Source organism: Condylostylus longicornis, unplaced genomic scaffold (genome assembly GCF_029603195.1).
Source record: "Condylostylus longicornis isolate FDR11 unplaced genomic scaffold, ASM2960319v2 ptg000030l, whole genome shotgun sequence".
Taxonomy (NCBI): domain Eukaryota; kingdom Metazoa; phylum Arthropoda; class Insecta; order Diptera; family Dolichopodidae; genus Condylostylus; species Condylostylus longicornis.
In genome coordinates this window covers 2,014,661-2,032,964 of record NW_026577999.1, presented here as the reverse complement: position 1 = coordinate 2,032,964, position 18,304 = coordinate 2,014,661, and the positions used below count along the sequence as shown (strand labels likewise).

At 27.1% G+C, this 18,304-nt stretch overlaps 1 protein-coding gene across 1 annotated transcript in view; it reads left to right on the top strand.

Annotated features, from left to right (window-relative positions):
* Window positions 1–18,304, top strand: part of LOC129608020 (glutamate [NMDA] receptor subunit 1) — a 158,498-nt gene that overhangs the window by 22,038 nt on the left and 118,156 nt on the right. The window contains exons 2-4 of the mRNA XM_055519319.1: window positions 5,977–6,060; window positions 6,388–6,778; window positions 8,424–9,037. Coding sequence (XP_055375294.1) covers window positions 8,867–9,037 — 171 coding nt within the window. The 5' untranslated portion in view covers window positions 5,977–6,060; window positions 6,388–6,778; window positions 8,424–8,866. The remainder of the gene's footprint in view (window positions 1–5,976; window positions 6,061–6,387; window positions 6,779–8,423; window positions 9,038–18,304) is intronic.

The window sequence follows — 18,304 nt, the reverse complement described above, 5'->3', positions numbered from 1 at the left end:
ATTCAAGGAAAATGAGAAGACTCTCTTTTTTTTTGTTCCTATTTGAGATAGAAATGCTCAATTTAATTATAATTTATCCTTTTTGGATTTATTTATATTATAAAAGAAAAATATTTGCTTATATAGAAGGGGAAACAAACAGAAAAATTTTAGAGAAAAAATTATGATACGTCGATCAATATAAACACATACTTTCAAATAGATTAATAATTTCAATATTTTTTTTTGAAATAAATTGATTTTTTTTTTGTTCCTACAATTCGCGACAAAATAGACAAATCAAAATAGACTTCAGGAAAATTAGTTTTAATTTGAAAATTAAATGGTGAATGGGAAGAAAAATGGAAGTAAAATGAAGTCGAGGAATGACCCCTTGATCTACATAAGACGAGCCGAAGCCCGTCATTCCTGTAGTAGGAGATGGGTTAATTTAGTAGTTCGGAACAACTTGTAGACTATTTGTGTAGAATTGGCCGTGATGAAGATATTCGAAGGCTGAGTATTTTCTCTGTTTTTGTGAAGCATTGGCCAGGAGGCGATTGATTCACTTATGGATATGTATGATGGCACGCTCAGACTTGGTGAAGGTGGTGAATCTGTTTTGAGGATTATAAACTTAGCAGGCAGTTGGATACTACTCTTTGTGAATACAGTGATCAAGTCTAAGGTCAACTCTTGCCAATCTGCAAATCTAATCTAATATAATTCACATTAAAGTATAAGATTTATTTGGTTGAGTATGATTAAAGTCACATTTTTTCAATATTCAGTAAAAGATTTTCATAAATTTGCAAGTTAAATGAATTTTTTTTTTGCATAATATTAAAAATATTTTCAGACACCCTTTAGAATTGCGTGCTTCTGAAAATCGAGAAATTATTCTTTTTGATTCTATAAAAAGGATTTCATATTTTTTTGTCGTTATTTAGATTTTCGCTTTTTATTTGACCCATAATTAGTTATTCATATCACGGATATTATCAAAGTTTTTCCCAATTGCCATTTTATTCATGTATAATTCTTATACATTTTGATATTTACATCTTTAGAATCGCAAAATCTCACAGATTGTGTATAACTTTGTTTTGAGGTTGAGAGGAGAAAAAATTGTCAATAAAGAAAAACTAATACATTGAAGTGAGTGATAGAAATTTTTTTTTTCTTTTCATACTAATTTACAAGTAATTTATTATTTTGATTTGGAAAACAAATTTTTTAAAGGACGAAAATAATGTAATTTATACTCACATTTTCCATAATAATAACGAAATGAGAATCTATTTTTGTATTCATCAAAATGATATGAGAAATTTCAAAAATTTAAGATGATGTAGAAAGTGGATTATTTCAATGGCGCAAATTTTATATTAATGTGTATTTGAATATGCAGTAGAAAACTTAGATATGAAATTAGTCTAAAAACTACCAAAAATATTTTTTAGAGTGTAAAGTGGCGCCTTCATAATATGAAGAGAATTTTTATTATTTTTAATTCATGGTAATAATTACATAAGTGTATAAAAAGGAGATCAGTATTAGAGACAGGAAAGTTGAATTTTTCTTAAAAGTACATATAAAATAATAAAGTATGCGTAAATTGTTACTACTGCCACTTGAGCATGGGCCGCATTATGTGAGAAATGTTTTAATTTACAATTTTGCCGCTGTTTTTTTTGTTTCAAAAAGTAAAACGAGTAGAAAACTAATTCACCACAATACCTGTAAAATGTGGAAAAGATTTAGATTCTCTTTTTAAAATAAAAAATTCTGTAACTATACAAAATAAATTAAAATATTTTTCTTACTTAATTGTAACTGCAATTTTTTCCACTATTTTGAGAGTACCTCTATTTTCATCATTATTACTCGTATGTAAATGATGTTGCGGAATTATAGTTAATGCTGTTCCAACTGCCTGATGGCTGCCTGACTCTAATTGATTTGAAAGTGTTGCTATTAGCGTTGTTGTTGGCCAAATACATAATTTTGTTTATACCTTTAATAAGAAAATTGTTTTAGCCATGTTGGACTATATTCACCATATTGACTTGCAAAACAAAATATACCTTATTTATATACAAACATAATTGGAAATATATGTATGCAAATATGGTCAAGACCTCAAAAAAAATTAATTTTTCAAAAAATATTTAATTATTTTAAATAAATTGAAATTTATAAACGATTAATTTTGCTTCAGGCAAATTTATTTTTTATTTCTGTGAAAAAAAAATATTATGTAAATTATTTAAATTAAAAAAAAATTAATATTTGTTTTTAATAAATAAAATTATTATTGGTTTCATAATACGTAATTAATGAGTACGTTAAATTTACATTAATTAATTACTAACTAAATAACAATCAATCAAACGCATTAAAAGCATTTACTCGCGTATTTGTTTGCTGTACGTGAATTTTTACAATAAAATTTTGAATAAATTTAATTTGGAAGAAGTTTTTTTTTATAGTTTATGTCAGTGAATAAATGAATAATTTTTTAGAATATTTCCAAGGAAATTTTGCACAAAAAACGTGACTTATCTTAGATTGAGTCCTTCTCGCCTTGCGCACGTTTGGGAAATTTTTCTACTGCCTAATATAGAAATCTGAAATTTTATAGAAAAATATTGAAATTATTTTATTGGCAGAAAATTTTTACCTATTTCTCCCTACAGCTCCTTAAAATCCTCAAAATGTAATTTTTGAACAATTTATTTTGTAAAAACTGAAAACATTTTTTAAATTTCGCAGATGCAAAAAAACCACCGATCTACTTTTTCTACTGCAAAAGAACATAGGAAATGTTCCGCAGACAAAATGGTTTTCATAAAAACCATTCTATTATTGTGTTTTCACTTCTTGAGATTTGTTTTAATAGCACACCTTTTAGAATAAGGCTAAACTGAGATACTTTACCGAGTAAATTTAAACAGGCAGTCCCTTCATACTTACTATGCACCAAAAATCTTCAATACTGAATAACATTTTCTAATAATTTTATCAACAACATAAAATGCCTTAATCATAAAATATTTTCTTAAATTGGCATGACAAGAAAAAAATTTAACAAATCATGTCTCAATAAACTTTTGATTTCCGTTTTCAAATTTACTTTTCCTTTTAACACAATTATTTTTGTATAACTTTGTATTTCCGCGAATCAATTGCATTATGTCGAATATAATGTTATTTAATCCGGTTAAATCGCACTATATCATCGCGAATTTATCATGATTATGACAAAAAATATTACATAGGAGGGGTGGGGGGGTTCCTCAAAAATAACAAAAAATATACAAGAATGATTAATAATTTTATTCTTCTGCTCAAAATTTATTTACTCATAACATAAAAATTTTGTTGATTTTCGATTCATTTTTCATTTTGTATCATTTATCAAATATCATCGCATTAAAAATTGGTTCGTCGGATTATTTCCTTAAATATGTCGTGTTTTTTTCCTTTTTTGTGTTTCTAGATCCCAAAAATAAAAGTTAACTTTCATTTACTCATATCCTTAGATGATTTCGATATGTTTTTCAAATTTGGTCAATCACACTCATATTTATATACGCATTTTGTGTCATACTTTGCGATGTCTTTAATTAAGTATTATTATCGGAAATATCGGAAGTAAAGTCACCACTTTGATTTTCATTGCAACTGAATTTATATTGCAAATATATTGTAGCACACCTATGTGGAAGCTGCTGTGGCTTAAAGTTTAAGAACAATTAAATTTGCAAATCAATTTTAATTTGATTTTCAAATTCAATTAAACTTAAGCGGCAAGATTGAATATGGTTTATTCCGAAACGACAATATTCAATCTTGCATTCTGTGGGAATTTAGGGATCACACTATGAAATATACATTTTGTTAATGGGAATTATATTGGAATCAATAAAATCTTTTAAATCACATAACTTATAAATGAAACACAGAACTATGTGCTCTGTTTAAAATTTCCAGGTTAAGTAGCATTTTTACCTCTGTAGTAAATTAATGACAAAGTATATTTGACATATTGTAAATATATTATGTCCTTAGAGAAATTATAAAAAAACACAATTGATTCGATTGGTTACGGTACGTGTACGTGTGCTATTGAAGGTCAATTATTTAGGGGGAAAAAATGTTTTATTTTAAAAATAAAAGCAAATTTATTTATTATGTTTGTTTTTTCTTGTATTTTCAATACACACTTACATATGAATAGGATTAAGGTGAGAAAAAAATGAGTTAAGAGATAAAAAATGAAAATAAAAAAAAAATACAATGAAAATATTTTTACAGCTATAATTCTATTGACTCATGTCTCATAAATGCTTAGACATGTTTACTTGAGTGCCACGAGTATTTAAGAATTTAATTTTCGTTATTATTATTGGGATTTAAGAACTGTTGTATAATATAAATTTGTTAACGCAGTTTTATTTTATTTTCTAGCAATACGCTAGTGTTTTGTAAGAGAAAATCTTTTTAAAATCAGCTCTGTTCATGGCCATAATTACAACGGTTTTAGGGTTGATGAATTTCCAAAGCTTTATCTGTTTTACTCAAACTTATATCGTTTAGTTATTCTACAAAAAGGACAGCATTAGCTTAAAATTAGGGTATCACAAAAAATAAAAAGCAAAACTCCCAGCCCAGTTGTAATACCCGATTTCTCTCTGATCTCGAGCCGAATTTTCTGGTTTACTAAATTATGTGTTGTACAGGAAATTGTTAAATAAAAAATGGTGTGAATTTAAGCACGTTTTCATTAAACATTTTCGTTTACATAAGAGCACTTGTATTCAAGTAAGGAAGAAAATAAAAAAACCAAGAAAAAAGAAACCTTTTTTTTTTTGCCTTGGCATTAAATTTTATTTAACGAACAATAAAAACGTTTTCATTTCATTTTTCAAACTTCAAAAAAAAAAAAAAGTGTGTACGAAAAAATTTTAATGCAAAAGCGAAAAAACAAAAATCCTTGTATTTGGGATTTTTGAATTATCTTAAGGATTTAAAATGTAATTTGATATCAATGCTCATATGTGCATGTTTGTACGTATGTAAAATAAGAAAATAAAAAAAAAGACAAAATGGCTTATTTATGAACGTCATTTAAGATTATTTTAAACGGTTATTTTTAAGGTAATTTTCATAAAATCATCATGTATAAAATATTCAAAATTAAGTTCAAAATTTAATTGAGCCAAAAGGGAAAACTTTTAATGCTTCTTATATTTTTTTGTTTGGTTGTTTGTTTTTGCATAAAATTTCATTTGCAAATTCTATTACTTGGAAAAAATCGTTAAGCTTTTTTTTTGCTATATTATACAACAGAAACAAATGAAAGAAGATGGTCAGACGATTGCTTAGTTCAAGCATTCGATCCAGTAAAATAGTAGTCACTTAGTCAACAAACATGGCATAGCAGTACCAATACAACTACATTTAAAATAAATATTAAATTAAATTACTGCGCGGCGAGTTATTCGTGTATAAATAATGAAATAAGACGTCACATAAATTAAGAACAAAATCATTACTACTGTTGAGTCCGATCTTAAGCACCTTCGTACAAAAAACTAACGAATTAATGTGAATTTTTTTCATTACGTATCATTTTAAAATTAAAAAACTTGAGTAACTGGCATTCTCCCTGTAAGAAATTTAACCTAATAAACGCAAGAGCAACTACGTTACGCACCATAAGTTGATCAACAAAAATTATATCAGAAACCACTATACAACAACGAAGCGATAATGATATTTAATAATTAAAATTCATATAGCATTTCCATACAAATCAAGAAAATTTAAATTAAAAATTAAAAAAAAAAAAAATTTTATTATTTCAATTAAAAAAAAACACTCTCCTATACAATAGCATTAAAATTTTCAATTAAATAAGAATAACATAATTTTCATTAAAATTAATTAATTTATTAATTTATTTATTTATTTAATATTTTTTTCCCCCAGATTTTCAACTAATTAAAATTCAAACAAATGGAGTGAAAATGAAATAAAGAATAATATTAAAATCAACTGAATGAGTTAATTACAGTAAGCCGAAAAGGATAGCAGCATAACAACAATAAAAGAAAATTCTCATCTCAACTCAAAACTCATATACAATCATAAAAATAAAATCATGTTACCTTCATTCTTTCTATATTAAAGTCAATACCTTAATAAAGGCTATTAAAAATTCTCAAAATTAATTACAAAAATAAATTCATCGAATTTTTAATAAAAAATTAAAAAATCAACTTCATAACCAAAACAAAAAAATCATAATAATTAAATTATAATTTTTTTTTCACTAAAATTTTTAAGTTTTAAAATAATAATTTAAAAATTGTGTTATAATTGCTATCTTCATTATATTAGAGAAATAAAAGGTCACAAGGTATCTTCCAAACAAAAACAAGAACAAATAATCAAATTAAAAATATTATTTTACAAAATTAAATGACTAGAAAAATTCTGCAAGAAAAACCAAAAATGAATAAATCAAATTAATAAACTTAAAATAAAAAATAAAATAAATTTTGTATAAAAACAAAGAAATCTAAATAATAAATATTAAAATAAGAGAACCAGAAATTTATAATAAATTTTTTTTTAAAGAATACAAGTAAATTTAAAATAATATGGAAGAAAATATAAAAAAATAAATTAACATAAAATTATTATTTTAGAATAAATAATAAACTGGGACAGCAACAACAACAACAGCAAAAAAGTAAAGCATATAAAGGATCCGAGCATTTTAAATATTGTACAAGCAAATTTTTATTTTATTTTTTATAAATAATATGCAATAAATCTAAACGAAAAAAATATAATAAATAAAATATAATAAAAAAATACACAACAAACAAACAAAGCAACTAACCTGGAAATCAACAAAAAAAAAATCCTCAAAAAAAATTCCCAAAAATAAAAAGGATATTTTCTTTAGAGAGAAAACATTTTTGTTTTTTGTTCTTTTTGTGTTTTTGCATTCTTATCAATTTTTATAATTCATTCTATTTGTTCTCTTTCTTCATCTTCTTCTTGTTACTTGTATTTTACCTTTCTTATTCAACTGTTTTGTTTCTTCTTTTTATTATTATTGTTATTATTATTATTATGTATATTTTATTTTTGGAAGACAAAAGTTAACATTATGCTAACCTTATATAAAATAAACACAATATAATATTTAAGTATAACAAAAACAAAAAAACAGCAAAAATATATAAAACACAAATAATTACCAAGGATAAATTAAAATAATTCAATAAGATTTATATGAAAAGGTAAAAGGAACAAACATACAAGGATAATAGATGATTATTAAAAAAAAGAAAATAAAATAAAGTCAGAAAAAGAACACAACAATAACAAAAAGTGTAGAACAAAAAAAACCTTTATATGAATATATATGTATGTACAATTTCTATAAGTATATAACATTAAATATTATAGTAAATAAATTAGTAACATATTTTGTTTTGTTCTTTTTTTTTTTGTGTAAAAACAAGAGAATCATAATAATAATTTTGTATAGCATACATTTAGGAGCTTAATATTTAAAACATAATAATAATATTGTATAAAAGTATAACAGATATTAATTAAGAGTAAAACAAAAACTAATAATTCAAAAAGAGAAAAATTAAACTAATAAATTTAGTAAAACAACAAAATATTAATCAAATAAGATCAAAATTTATTAAAAGAAAACATTCTGAAGAAAAAAAAGAACTAATAAAAAATTAAATAAATAGAAAATCCAAAAATATTAATGGAATCCTAATAATTTTGTTAAAGGATGTTCATGAGCACACATGACCATACCAAAATTATAATTTACAATTAATGACAGTTGAGAATAATAAAATAATTGTTATACATTAAAATGAATAAGAAATATACTAAATGCTATACAAGTACCATTAAACTCAAAAGAGACCAAATTTTAAAAAACTCTTCATGAATAAAAGAGATAAAAAAACGAAAGAAAGAAAAGTCTCCGCCGATATATGAACTATACTGTATTTTACACGAAACATAATAAATTAGTAGAATTTCTCTAAAATTAACAAATTAAAAAAAAAAATCTCTCCAAAATCTCTCTCTTTCTCACAATAATCATTGTTGTTTCTATTAACAATATAATTAAACAAAAAACTCTACACAAAAACAAGAAAAATATATAAACAATAAAGTTGTTGAACACTTATGGAGTGCATTAATTAATTTTATATTGTGTTAAAATAATTAAAAATATTTCAAAACTCTCCAAATTTAAAAACACTTGAATAACTCATGAAAAAAACTCTCCAAAATTAATAGAAGTTTTGTTAATAAAATTTGAAAAAAATCCGATCAAAGCAATTTTTTTTTTCAAAATAATTTTTTTTTGTTTTTCTCTTTAGGACTTCACAATTTCAATTAAAACTTTCTAGGTAATTCATGGAAAAAATGTAGAAAATGTAGAAATTTCAAATTCAATATGAAAAATTTTTTGTCTATTTAAAATTCTTTCTATATATGTAATAAAAATATGTATAAAAAAAATGTTCAACTATTTCAACTTACAATTATAATTAATTAACTAGACTAACGGATTATTACAAAAATAGAGCAGGTGGACGATAAGAAAAAACGAAGTTTTGCATTATAAAAACTAGAACAAGAAAAAACGAAAACTTTTTTTTGTATTTAATTAAATTTTTGGATAAAAAAAACTCGAAATAAAGAAAATTATTTATGAAAAGAAAATTATTCAAAAACAAATTGCAAACACAGATGATTTTATTCACCACAGTGGAGAAATATTGAAAAAAAAAAAAGAAAAAACGAGAAATACAACGTAACTATGGCGTCCATAAAAAGTACGAATATTATTCAAATTCTTTTTTGTTTCCTCATCAATTTTAATGTTGGAAGTCTACAAAAAACCTCAAATATGGAAAAATCAACATTATATAATATTGGTGGTGTATTAAGTAGTAAAGATAGTGAAGCATATTTTTCGGATGTAATTTCGGTGAGTATACATGAAATTTATGTACAATTATAGTTCACATATAAATAATTTATATAATATTTTAAGAGTTTTGGAGAGTATAAGTAATTATTATGGGATTATTAGGTTCCTGTTACACATCGGAATAAATCTTAAGTTACATCCGATAATCCGATTAAATCTGATGGAGCAAATAGAAGAACTATCCGTTTACAATCAGATTTTCTGTCAGATTTTTTCGCATTTTTAAATTTTTCACAATAAATATTTGAAACATTTTTTGTCAAAAATTTGACGTAAAGTAATAAAATGAGCCTATAATGTATAATTGCTCATCAGTTTTTATTCTAGACTAAAGGGTGGATTTAGTCTGATGTATAACTGGCAGTTTAAGTTTTGATGTAAAAGTTTGTAATTATCATTTTAAGGGAATTGGACAGAATCAGATGACATGTGACAGATCGAAAAATTAACAATTAATAAATTTTAACAAAATGTCAATTTTCGACAAATTTTAACAAAAAGTTAAATTATATTGAAATTTCTTGGGCTTTTTGAAAATCTTTTCCAATCCCATAATTTTTTTATTTTATAATTAAAATTTGTTAACAACCAATTATGACAATGAATGTATGTCAAATACTGGGAATATAATGTGCAACCGACATTAGTTATGAATTCCAACGCGGCATAACGTATGCGTAATAAGTTCTAATATACGTTGCTAACGCAACTGATTATTATTCTAGTTGTTTTTTTTAGTGATTTTCTATATGTGACAAAAGGAATCACGAAGAAAATATTTTAATTTTGAAATTTTAAATTTTCCGATTTATTGAAATAATTTTTAAAATGTCAATTTCGAAAATTGCTTAATTATAGACGACTGACATTCGCAACATCATCTTTGACGTACTGGGGAATGGCTAATAATTAAATGTGTATGGATGGATGTGTGATTATTTTGTTTAATGTTCCGGGAATTAAATAATCAATACGAGCTAATCATTATTCGGCAAATATCCTTAAATTCAAAAAAATAAATGCAATGAAATTCATAATAAATTAAATTACGAGATTACATTCAGCTCTCAATCAAAAGAGAAATGAAAATCTACTATTTACATAACCTTAAAAAAACGATTTTTTTTAATTATCGCAAAATATCTTTAATATTATTTGCGTAATCACTTACGCTAAAAATTTATTTTAAAATTGATTTGAATTATGTGTGCATATTTAACAGGTTTTTTTTGTAAATCAATACGAGTAGTGTGTATGCTTTTTATGAAAATTTGTGTATTTGTGTTGCATAACCCTGACCTTTAAATTTTAGAACCTTTAATAATAATATATTGTATTTGTTATAAGGATATTATAAATAGGCGTGTTACAACAAATTGAATTAATTTTGAATGTTGTGGTGGTTTTTTTTGGAAATTTCAAATAACAAACGATAATTACGAAACGACAAAGAGAAAAAAAATTACAAAAAAAACCAGAATTTTTGAAATATAATGAAAATTTTATGAAAAACAAATTCAATTTTATTTAATTAGGAAATAGGGGGGAAAAATTAATTGAAAATATTTTTGCGTTTAATTAATTACGGTATAGAAAGAACCTCAATAACCTAATCAAAAGTAGATACCGCAAATGTTCAAGCGCGCATATTTGTAATACCAGTGGCTCTTAAACATTTCACACTTGTTTACCAACATTTATTTTATTACACGTGTCGCGATTCGCAACCCATATTGTTTTAATAATATTTGTTCTTCTAAAATTTTCTATGACAAACTTTTCTACTATAAATTGTGAGAGAAGTAAATACAATGTAAAGGAAAATAGGATAAATACATAATACATCAAAATAGGGTAAAGAGTGCTACACTGTAGCACATTTTATATTTATTTCTTCGGTTTACACAGTTCAGAAACAGTAAAGAAATTTCATTAACACCACCGTAAAGCAATTTTTCCATAAATTGGCGTACTTTATAGAAAGGAGTTGTGGTCCTCTAAAGTCTCAAGACGCATTCGGTACCAATATCTATCCTTGAAAAGAATATAGGTTTTTCAAATTTCGTTACTGTTGCAATAACGGGAGGACCGTGCCTATAAAGCAATATTCTTTTATATTATTACTCTTGCAAGCATAAAAGTTTCCACAGATTTTTTGTGTTATTCTACTATCCTTGGATTAATCTGCAAATTCGCCATGTTAAAATAGTAACTTGTAATATCAGAATTTCCATAATTTTGCCCATCATCTTTAAAAGAAAAGTAAAACAAAATTTTTGTTCTCAACTTTTCTTTTTATTTTCTAAAAAAGTAAATCTTCTATCAGAAAAAAAAAACAAGAAACCATAAAACTAATTTGAAAGAAAATTCAAGGTTTAGTTATGTTTTACACAGGCATAATTTTTTTTCCATTTTAATTTTTTTTTAAAATTTAATCAATTAGAAAACAAGTTGAATTTCTTCTTTCTCACATTTTCAATAACATTGACAATCTTTTACAATACTTAAATTCTAAAACAAAAGATAAACTACAAAACCTAACGGTTTCACAACATGAAAAGCATTAAAAAAACTGCTCCTATTGTAAAACTAAAGAAAATTAAATCTTAATTAAAATTCACTAATTGTTGTTATAAATGTAAAACTTGTTAAATGAGTGATGAAAATTAAAAAAAAAGTAATAAAAAGCTTTTGTTTCTTGATCAGCTCAAGGGGTTTTTACGTTTTTTCCTTCATTTCTTAAATAATCTTAAGAAACTTCTCAAACTAATTAAAAATAAGAATGAAAAAAAAACGAGTGTCTACTTTTCACTATAATTTGAGAAAATGAGTTGAATGCTATCACTTTCCATTGAGAGAAAGGAGAGTGAGTGCTTTCAGTCAGAAAATATGAGAAGTCACAGTTAATGTAAACTCAATTTTCTAGGACAGCAGACTTAAACAAGAAAATGATTTTGCAAAAAGTTTTAGGCATCTTCTTAAGCATCCTTCATTTTGTCATTCGCTACACCTATTGAAAATTTCATTTTAATTTAGTTTCTTTTTATATTCGTACGAACGAATATTCGAAGAGTGTTATAAATTTATTACTCTGTTTGTAACGCTAAGAAACAGACATCTGATATATAGATCCAAGTTCACGTTTTTGATTAGTATGCTGAATCAGTGCACGTTCAAGTGATATCTCAAAAACCTGTTAAGCTTCACACGTTTTTACCAACCGAAAAGAGTTGTTGCTGCAAGAACCCTATATAATTTGGATTCACTGTAAATGGTAATCTCTAAAAGCCCATCAGATACTATCAAGTTTAGTAATAGAATCATTCTGTGAAATTTTATTATTGAGATTGTTTTGGCAAGGTATGAAATAGTTTTTGAAGAAATTTGTCTTCAGTATCACAAAGTTGACACGATCAACCATTCCTTTTCTCGTGTTTTTTTTCTTCCAAAACTTTTACAATAACTTTAATAATCAAAACAAGGACATAAAATTTTAGTAAATTACATTGTTCTGGTTTAGTAGTAGTAGTAGTAGTAAGATAGGGGGGCTCCAACCGCGCGAAGCCCATGAACTATTCTATCAGAAAAGCCCCATCGGCAACCCCCAAAACCAACACCCAACAACCCTCATCCAATCCGACCCACCAGACTCCCTATCCAAACCTATTGTTTTGGTCACCCTACACGTGTGAGCCTCCGCCCCAGATCGGGAACCCAGCACACAGTCACTCTGCACATATTGCAAAGTGCCCCAAGTGGTCCCCTGCATCGACCCACCAAAGCGTACCCAACCGAAAAGGACGCCAAGGCACCAATCGCCGCCTTACTATTTATAAAAATTGCCAGCTCGCACCCCCCACCTGTTTAGAAGTAATCAATTTCACCGCCCTGAGCACCACCAAAATCTCTGCCTAGAAAAACCCCACATCCATTAGGTAGCCTAACCGATAGCTCTATCCCCAACTCCTCGGAGGAGACCCCCACCCCGCACTATCCATGGTCCTAGAACTATCCGTATAGATGAACATAGCCCCTCCGCACTGCAATTCTCCCTTTGTGGAACCACAACCCCGTAATCAACCCTCCAGTCGGTATATGGCAACACATAGTCAGGCCTAATGTTCATAGGCCGCATTCCTTATTCTCCCAGAATTCTACTGTGTGTGTTATCCCCTGTTTTGTGTATCCCCATACGTTTACACCCTTGCAGCCAAACAACGCGTTCGTGGCCGTCCTTACCCTATTCTCTATGTTTTCCCTCCACAGCAGCTTACTATCCACAATCACGCCCAGGTATCGCGCACAACCCGCCAAACCCAGTTCAACCACCGACATCCTGGCAGGGCAAACCCGGGCACCTTCCTTTTCCTCGTGAAAAATACCAGCTCCGTTTTTGCGGAGTTCACAGAAAGAGCCTATGATAACCTTCCATAACCAGGACCCCCTCTCCGACAAAATCCTGACCTTACTTGAGCCACACTCGGCCACTACAATCTTAGTAGTAAGCATTTGCCCTATCCATCTGAATATATCTTCCTCTACCCCTACATTCTCAAGAGCCCCTACGATAGCCTCAACCTTCACATTATTGAAAGCACCCTCAGCATGCAAGAAAGCGGTCAAAGTATACTCCTTGTATTGCACCGCGTGCAGCGCCATCTCCGCAGATTTCCTCTTCTGTAGGCATGCTGGTCATTTGACGGACCCGACACCCTTTCCTCATTTCTTATATATTTTTCCACTAATCTCTCCATGGTCCTCAGCGCAAAAGACGACAAGCTGATTGGTCGAAATTCCCTCGTGCTGACATGACAATTCCCGCCAGGCTTCGGCACAAAAACCGTTCTTTCCTCTCTCCATTCTCTAGGGACATACCAGGCAGCTACGAAAAATTACCACCAACCAATCAATGATAACTCTCGGTGCCCTCCGCAGCATAATAGGCTACTCTCCATCTGTTCCTGGAGACTTGCCTCCGTTCCTCTCGTCGGGACCCTTCTATGTTCTAGTTTACCCTTTGTTATATTTTTTTTGTTTTTTGAGAACATAGTCTAATGGGAAATTTGCTAAATATTGTTTTAGGTAGATACGGAATAATGGACTACAAATAGATATTAAAGGGTTCGGGGATTTTTGATGGTGTTAAATTTTGTCCATTAAGCAAAATCCAACGGCTTGATTATTGAAGTCAAATGTTCACTAAATCAACTGATATATCTAATGAAATCGACTCAGAATTAGATGCTGAACAGTGAATATACTTACTTCTAAATATTGTAAAAGATCTAATGATACTTCTCAGCAAAATGCTATTCGTACAAGTATAATAATAAAAACTATGAAAGAATAAAACAAATTCTCGTGCAGTTTTCGATTTGACGAACCTATGGCAAGTGTATATAGTATATAAAATTAATTTAAATAAACTCTGAGTCAAAATTTATATATTTAAATAATCATCAGCTACTATACAGCACCAATATTAATGTCATACAACAACTTCCAATTATTATCATTAAACAATATAAGCATATGTCAATAAGCAAAATAATCCTTTTTGTAGAAAATAATAAGTGCTCATTTGAATAAGTTCATTAAACATTCTATTCTAATAAAGATGCATTTTAGACTTAATTATTATCAAAACTTTTCCAAAAACCATCATCGAATCAAAGTAACTTTATATTTTTTACTTTATTATAAAATTTTCAACTTAATTTATTTCTATTATACTTAAAATTTCTAATAAAACTTGTGCATAATAGTATTCTAACTTTTCAATTCTCTTCTTCACTTTTAAGGCAGTAAAATGTTGTTAAACTTTTAAATTAAACTTTTCAATTTATTTTATGGTCCACTTATTAGATTTATCTCATATAATTGAAATTAAAGCGTATTTATTTAAAAGTTTTTCATCAAAAGCAATTAAATGATATTATGAAGAAGGACACTCATCCTGTCATTTTTCTTATATAACGTACTTAATTAAATTATAAGTATTTATTTGAGCAATTTATGAAGAAAACCTTAAAGAAAATCCTAGAAAATAAATAATTTATGATAGTATATAGTCTTCAAGTAGAACAGAATTAATAAATGTTTCTCATACTCTCATTATTCGCTGACGTCTCCTAAAATAAAATTAAAGAGATTAAAAAATAATTGCTCTTAGAGTAGTTTAAATATTCTACTATTGAAATCCATAACACTTGCATTGCATTGCAGTACAACAATGATTATTCCTAAACTATTCTTTGATGGCTTCTCTTTACTGTTTTTTCTCGCGGTTATTTTTAAAAACTACTTAAGATTATCTTATTTCTAAATTACTCTCATTTTAAGAATTGATTTTGGAGATTTAATAAGTTTTATATCAGAATTCTGTTTTTACTGGCACACTAATTTTAATCATTCAACTTTTCATTTACATTCAAGTTATATTTAAAATGTTAACACAAATGCACTGAGAGAAATAGACTGTGTATAGAAATTACCACGTCACAAATATTTCACGGTATTTCCTTAAATACGAAAATTTTTTAAAGAAAAAGTTTTCTTTTTATTGTAATTTTTGTATATATGTATATGTAAGTTAGTATGTATCACATGTTTATATGTGTGTATATATAATTTTCTTACTAGATGTTATTTGAAGCTGTAAAATAATGTATGATAACAATAAGCGTTTCTAAACGAATGAAAAATATTTATAAAAGGGTTTCAGTACATTCATAAATTTTATGGAATTAAAATAACAAAAGAATTTAACTTTTACATAAAAAAAAGAATTAAATACAAATTTCTTGGAATAATGAAAAAATATTTTATTAAAAGAATTAACAATTTTTTTTTCTTGTTCACCAAAAATAAATTCTAATATTCTTAATAACATAAAGATAACATAAAACATAAAAACATGAAACATAAATTTTTTTCTTTTTAATAACATTAACACACTTATAGGGCTTACCAAACTGATTAAAAGTTTTTATATAATCTCTTTTAATAAATTTTTTTCTACATAATATAGAAAATAAAATCATTTATTTGGAGGGCAATGTTCGCTATTCCAAACTGAATATAATTTAATTTTGATAAATCGTGTAACCTTTGAATTACTCATATAATTCAAAAGTTTATTTGAGGTTAGAAAAATTCATACAAACAAAAGTACATACATAGAAAACAAAAAAACTTCACGTAAATCTCGTGGATGATAAGATTTAAGAATTTAATTTTTGGTAATAAAATTAATAAACAAGTGAAAAAGATTGTGGAATTTGAAATTTATACGCCTACGCAATATATGTAACTCTGTGGAATTAGTAGGTATACCCAATATATGTAGAAAAGTCTATAAGTAAAAAAATTCCAATTATTTTCCGCCTTTTCTAATTTTTTAATGTTACTCAAGTCAGATGCGAACGTATTTATTCCATATCAACAGTCTAAAAATGAAATTGTCTGTGGACTAAAATAATATAATAAATTTAACTTAATCTAGCACCAGGAACGAAGTCAGTGTATCTGTCCAATACACTGCTGATCGTTGAAAAGTCGAAGCCCGAAACCAGGGTAGTAAGTTCGACTGCATATGCAACAGCCTTGATTGGTCTCACATCAAGTTTCGCCAGGATCTCCTTTATGACCATAAGAAACAGTAGCGAAGAGTGAACTCCGTCCTCAGGCGTCTTTCAATACTAATGTATTTGCTGCCAGCCAATCCCAAAAAGGCATAAGAGACTCCTGAAAAGTATTCGATTTAACATTATTGAAGGCTTCCTCAATATCTAGGAAGACTACCAGACTTGAGACCGCTTTTAAAAAATAATCCCGGTATGAAGTGTACCGGTTTGCTTGCTTAATAAAAAATAGTAATAGTCCCCAAATTGAATGTAGTTTCGACACAATTTTACCGTTACTTCTTATTCTCATCTTTCTTTTTATATTGTCCAGGTATTTCATATTGTTTCAACAATAATATTATTTTATTTAAAAATATTGGCAGCACAAACATTCTTGGCACCACTTTAGTAACAATAAACTTCTGAAACACGAACTACAATAAAATTTACTAAATGGGGAGCCTAAATTAAATTTTTATTTTGTTTTATAAAAATAAAACAAAAAACAAAAATAAACCTATGTGGTCAGCACATAACCGATCACAACGTATATTTTCTAGTTACCAATTAGCAAAAGTTTTGCACGAGACTTGTTGATACCTTTGGAAAAATTTTTTCAGATTTTAAAAACGACATAGTCCGCTTCTAGTTAGCATCATAGAATAATTGAAATTTTGTTCTTAAGAAAAGTTCGATTATGTCATCCCAATTCCTCAGTTAGTCCCGACACAAAATGGAAATTGAAAATTAAAACTTAAGAAAATTGGTTGATTAGTAAATTTAGCCCGCGTAGTGAAACAACGCTTCGGGAAACCTAAATTAAACTCGGGCATAAACTTTGATCAAAATTAGTTTAGACGAAATTGAGATACATGATTGCAAAGATAGACCGAGGTCCCGCTTAAACTAGTTTATTTACGCTATTCGAAAACTCGACGTCCGAAATTTATTCCCATCACAGAACCTACCTTATTGCAATGGAGTCGATAAAAATGAAAACTATAAAATTATGTAATAGGCAAAAAAATGTTCTCTTTTTGTTTTTATCTAGCTCAATATTGTGTTAAAAATTTTCATCATTTTTTTTATTATTATTAAAGCTCCAAGTGCAAAATACATTATAGGAATAAGGATAATTTTATCTATAGATATATAAAAATAATAAAAATCAACAAGAAAAAATTTTAATTTTTTTTTTTATTTTATCACATAAATAAAATATAAACTGGAGAGTTTTAAGAATTTACAAAATGATATATTGAGGTCAAGGTATCAGGGTCACATTATATTGCTATGATAATAAAAAAAATGCTACCTATACCTTCATACATGTTATGTAATACTAGCACTTACACATATATTCAATATTGCTAGATAGAAGTAGAGCCAAGAAAAACAAAAAAAAAAACAAAATTAAAAATAATAATAAAGGATAAAATTTCATTTTCTCGAATAAATTTTATGTCTGATCTTTAACATGGGTAAAAAATCATTATGAAAGCAGAAAACATATAGTAAAAATTAAAATATAAGGGAATGGTATGTGTTCATGTAAATATATGTACGGCATTGCGAAATTATGAGTCATCCAATTAAGAAGCGACTACAATTTGGAAAGTTTATTTAAAAAACTCTGCCT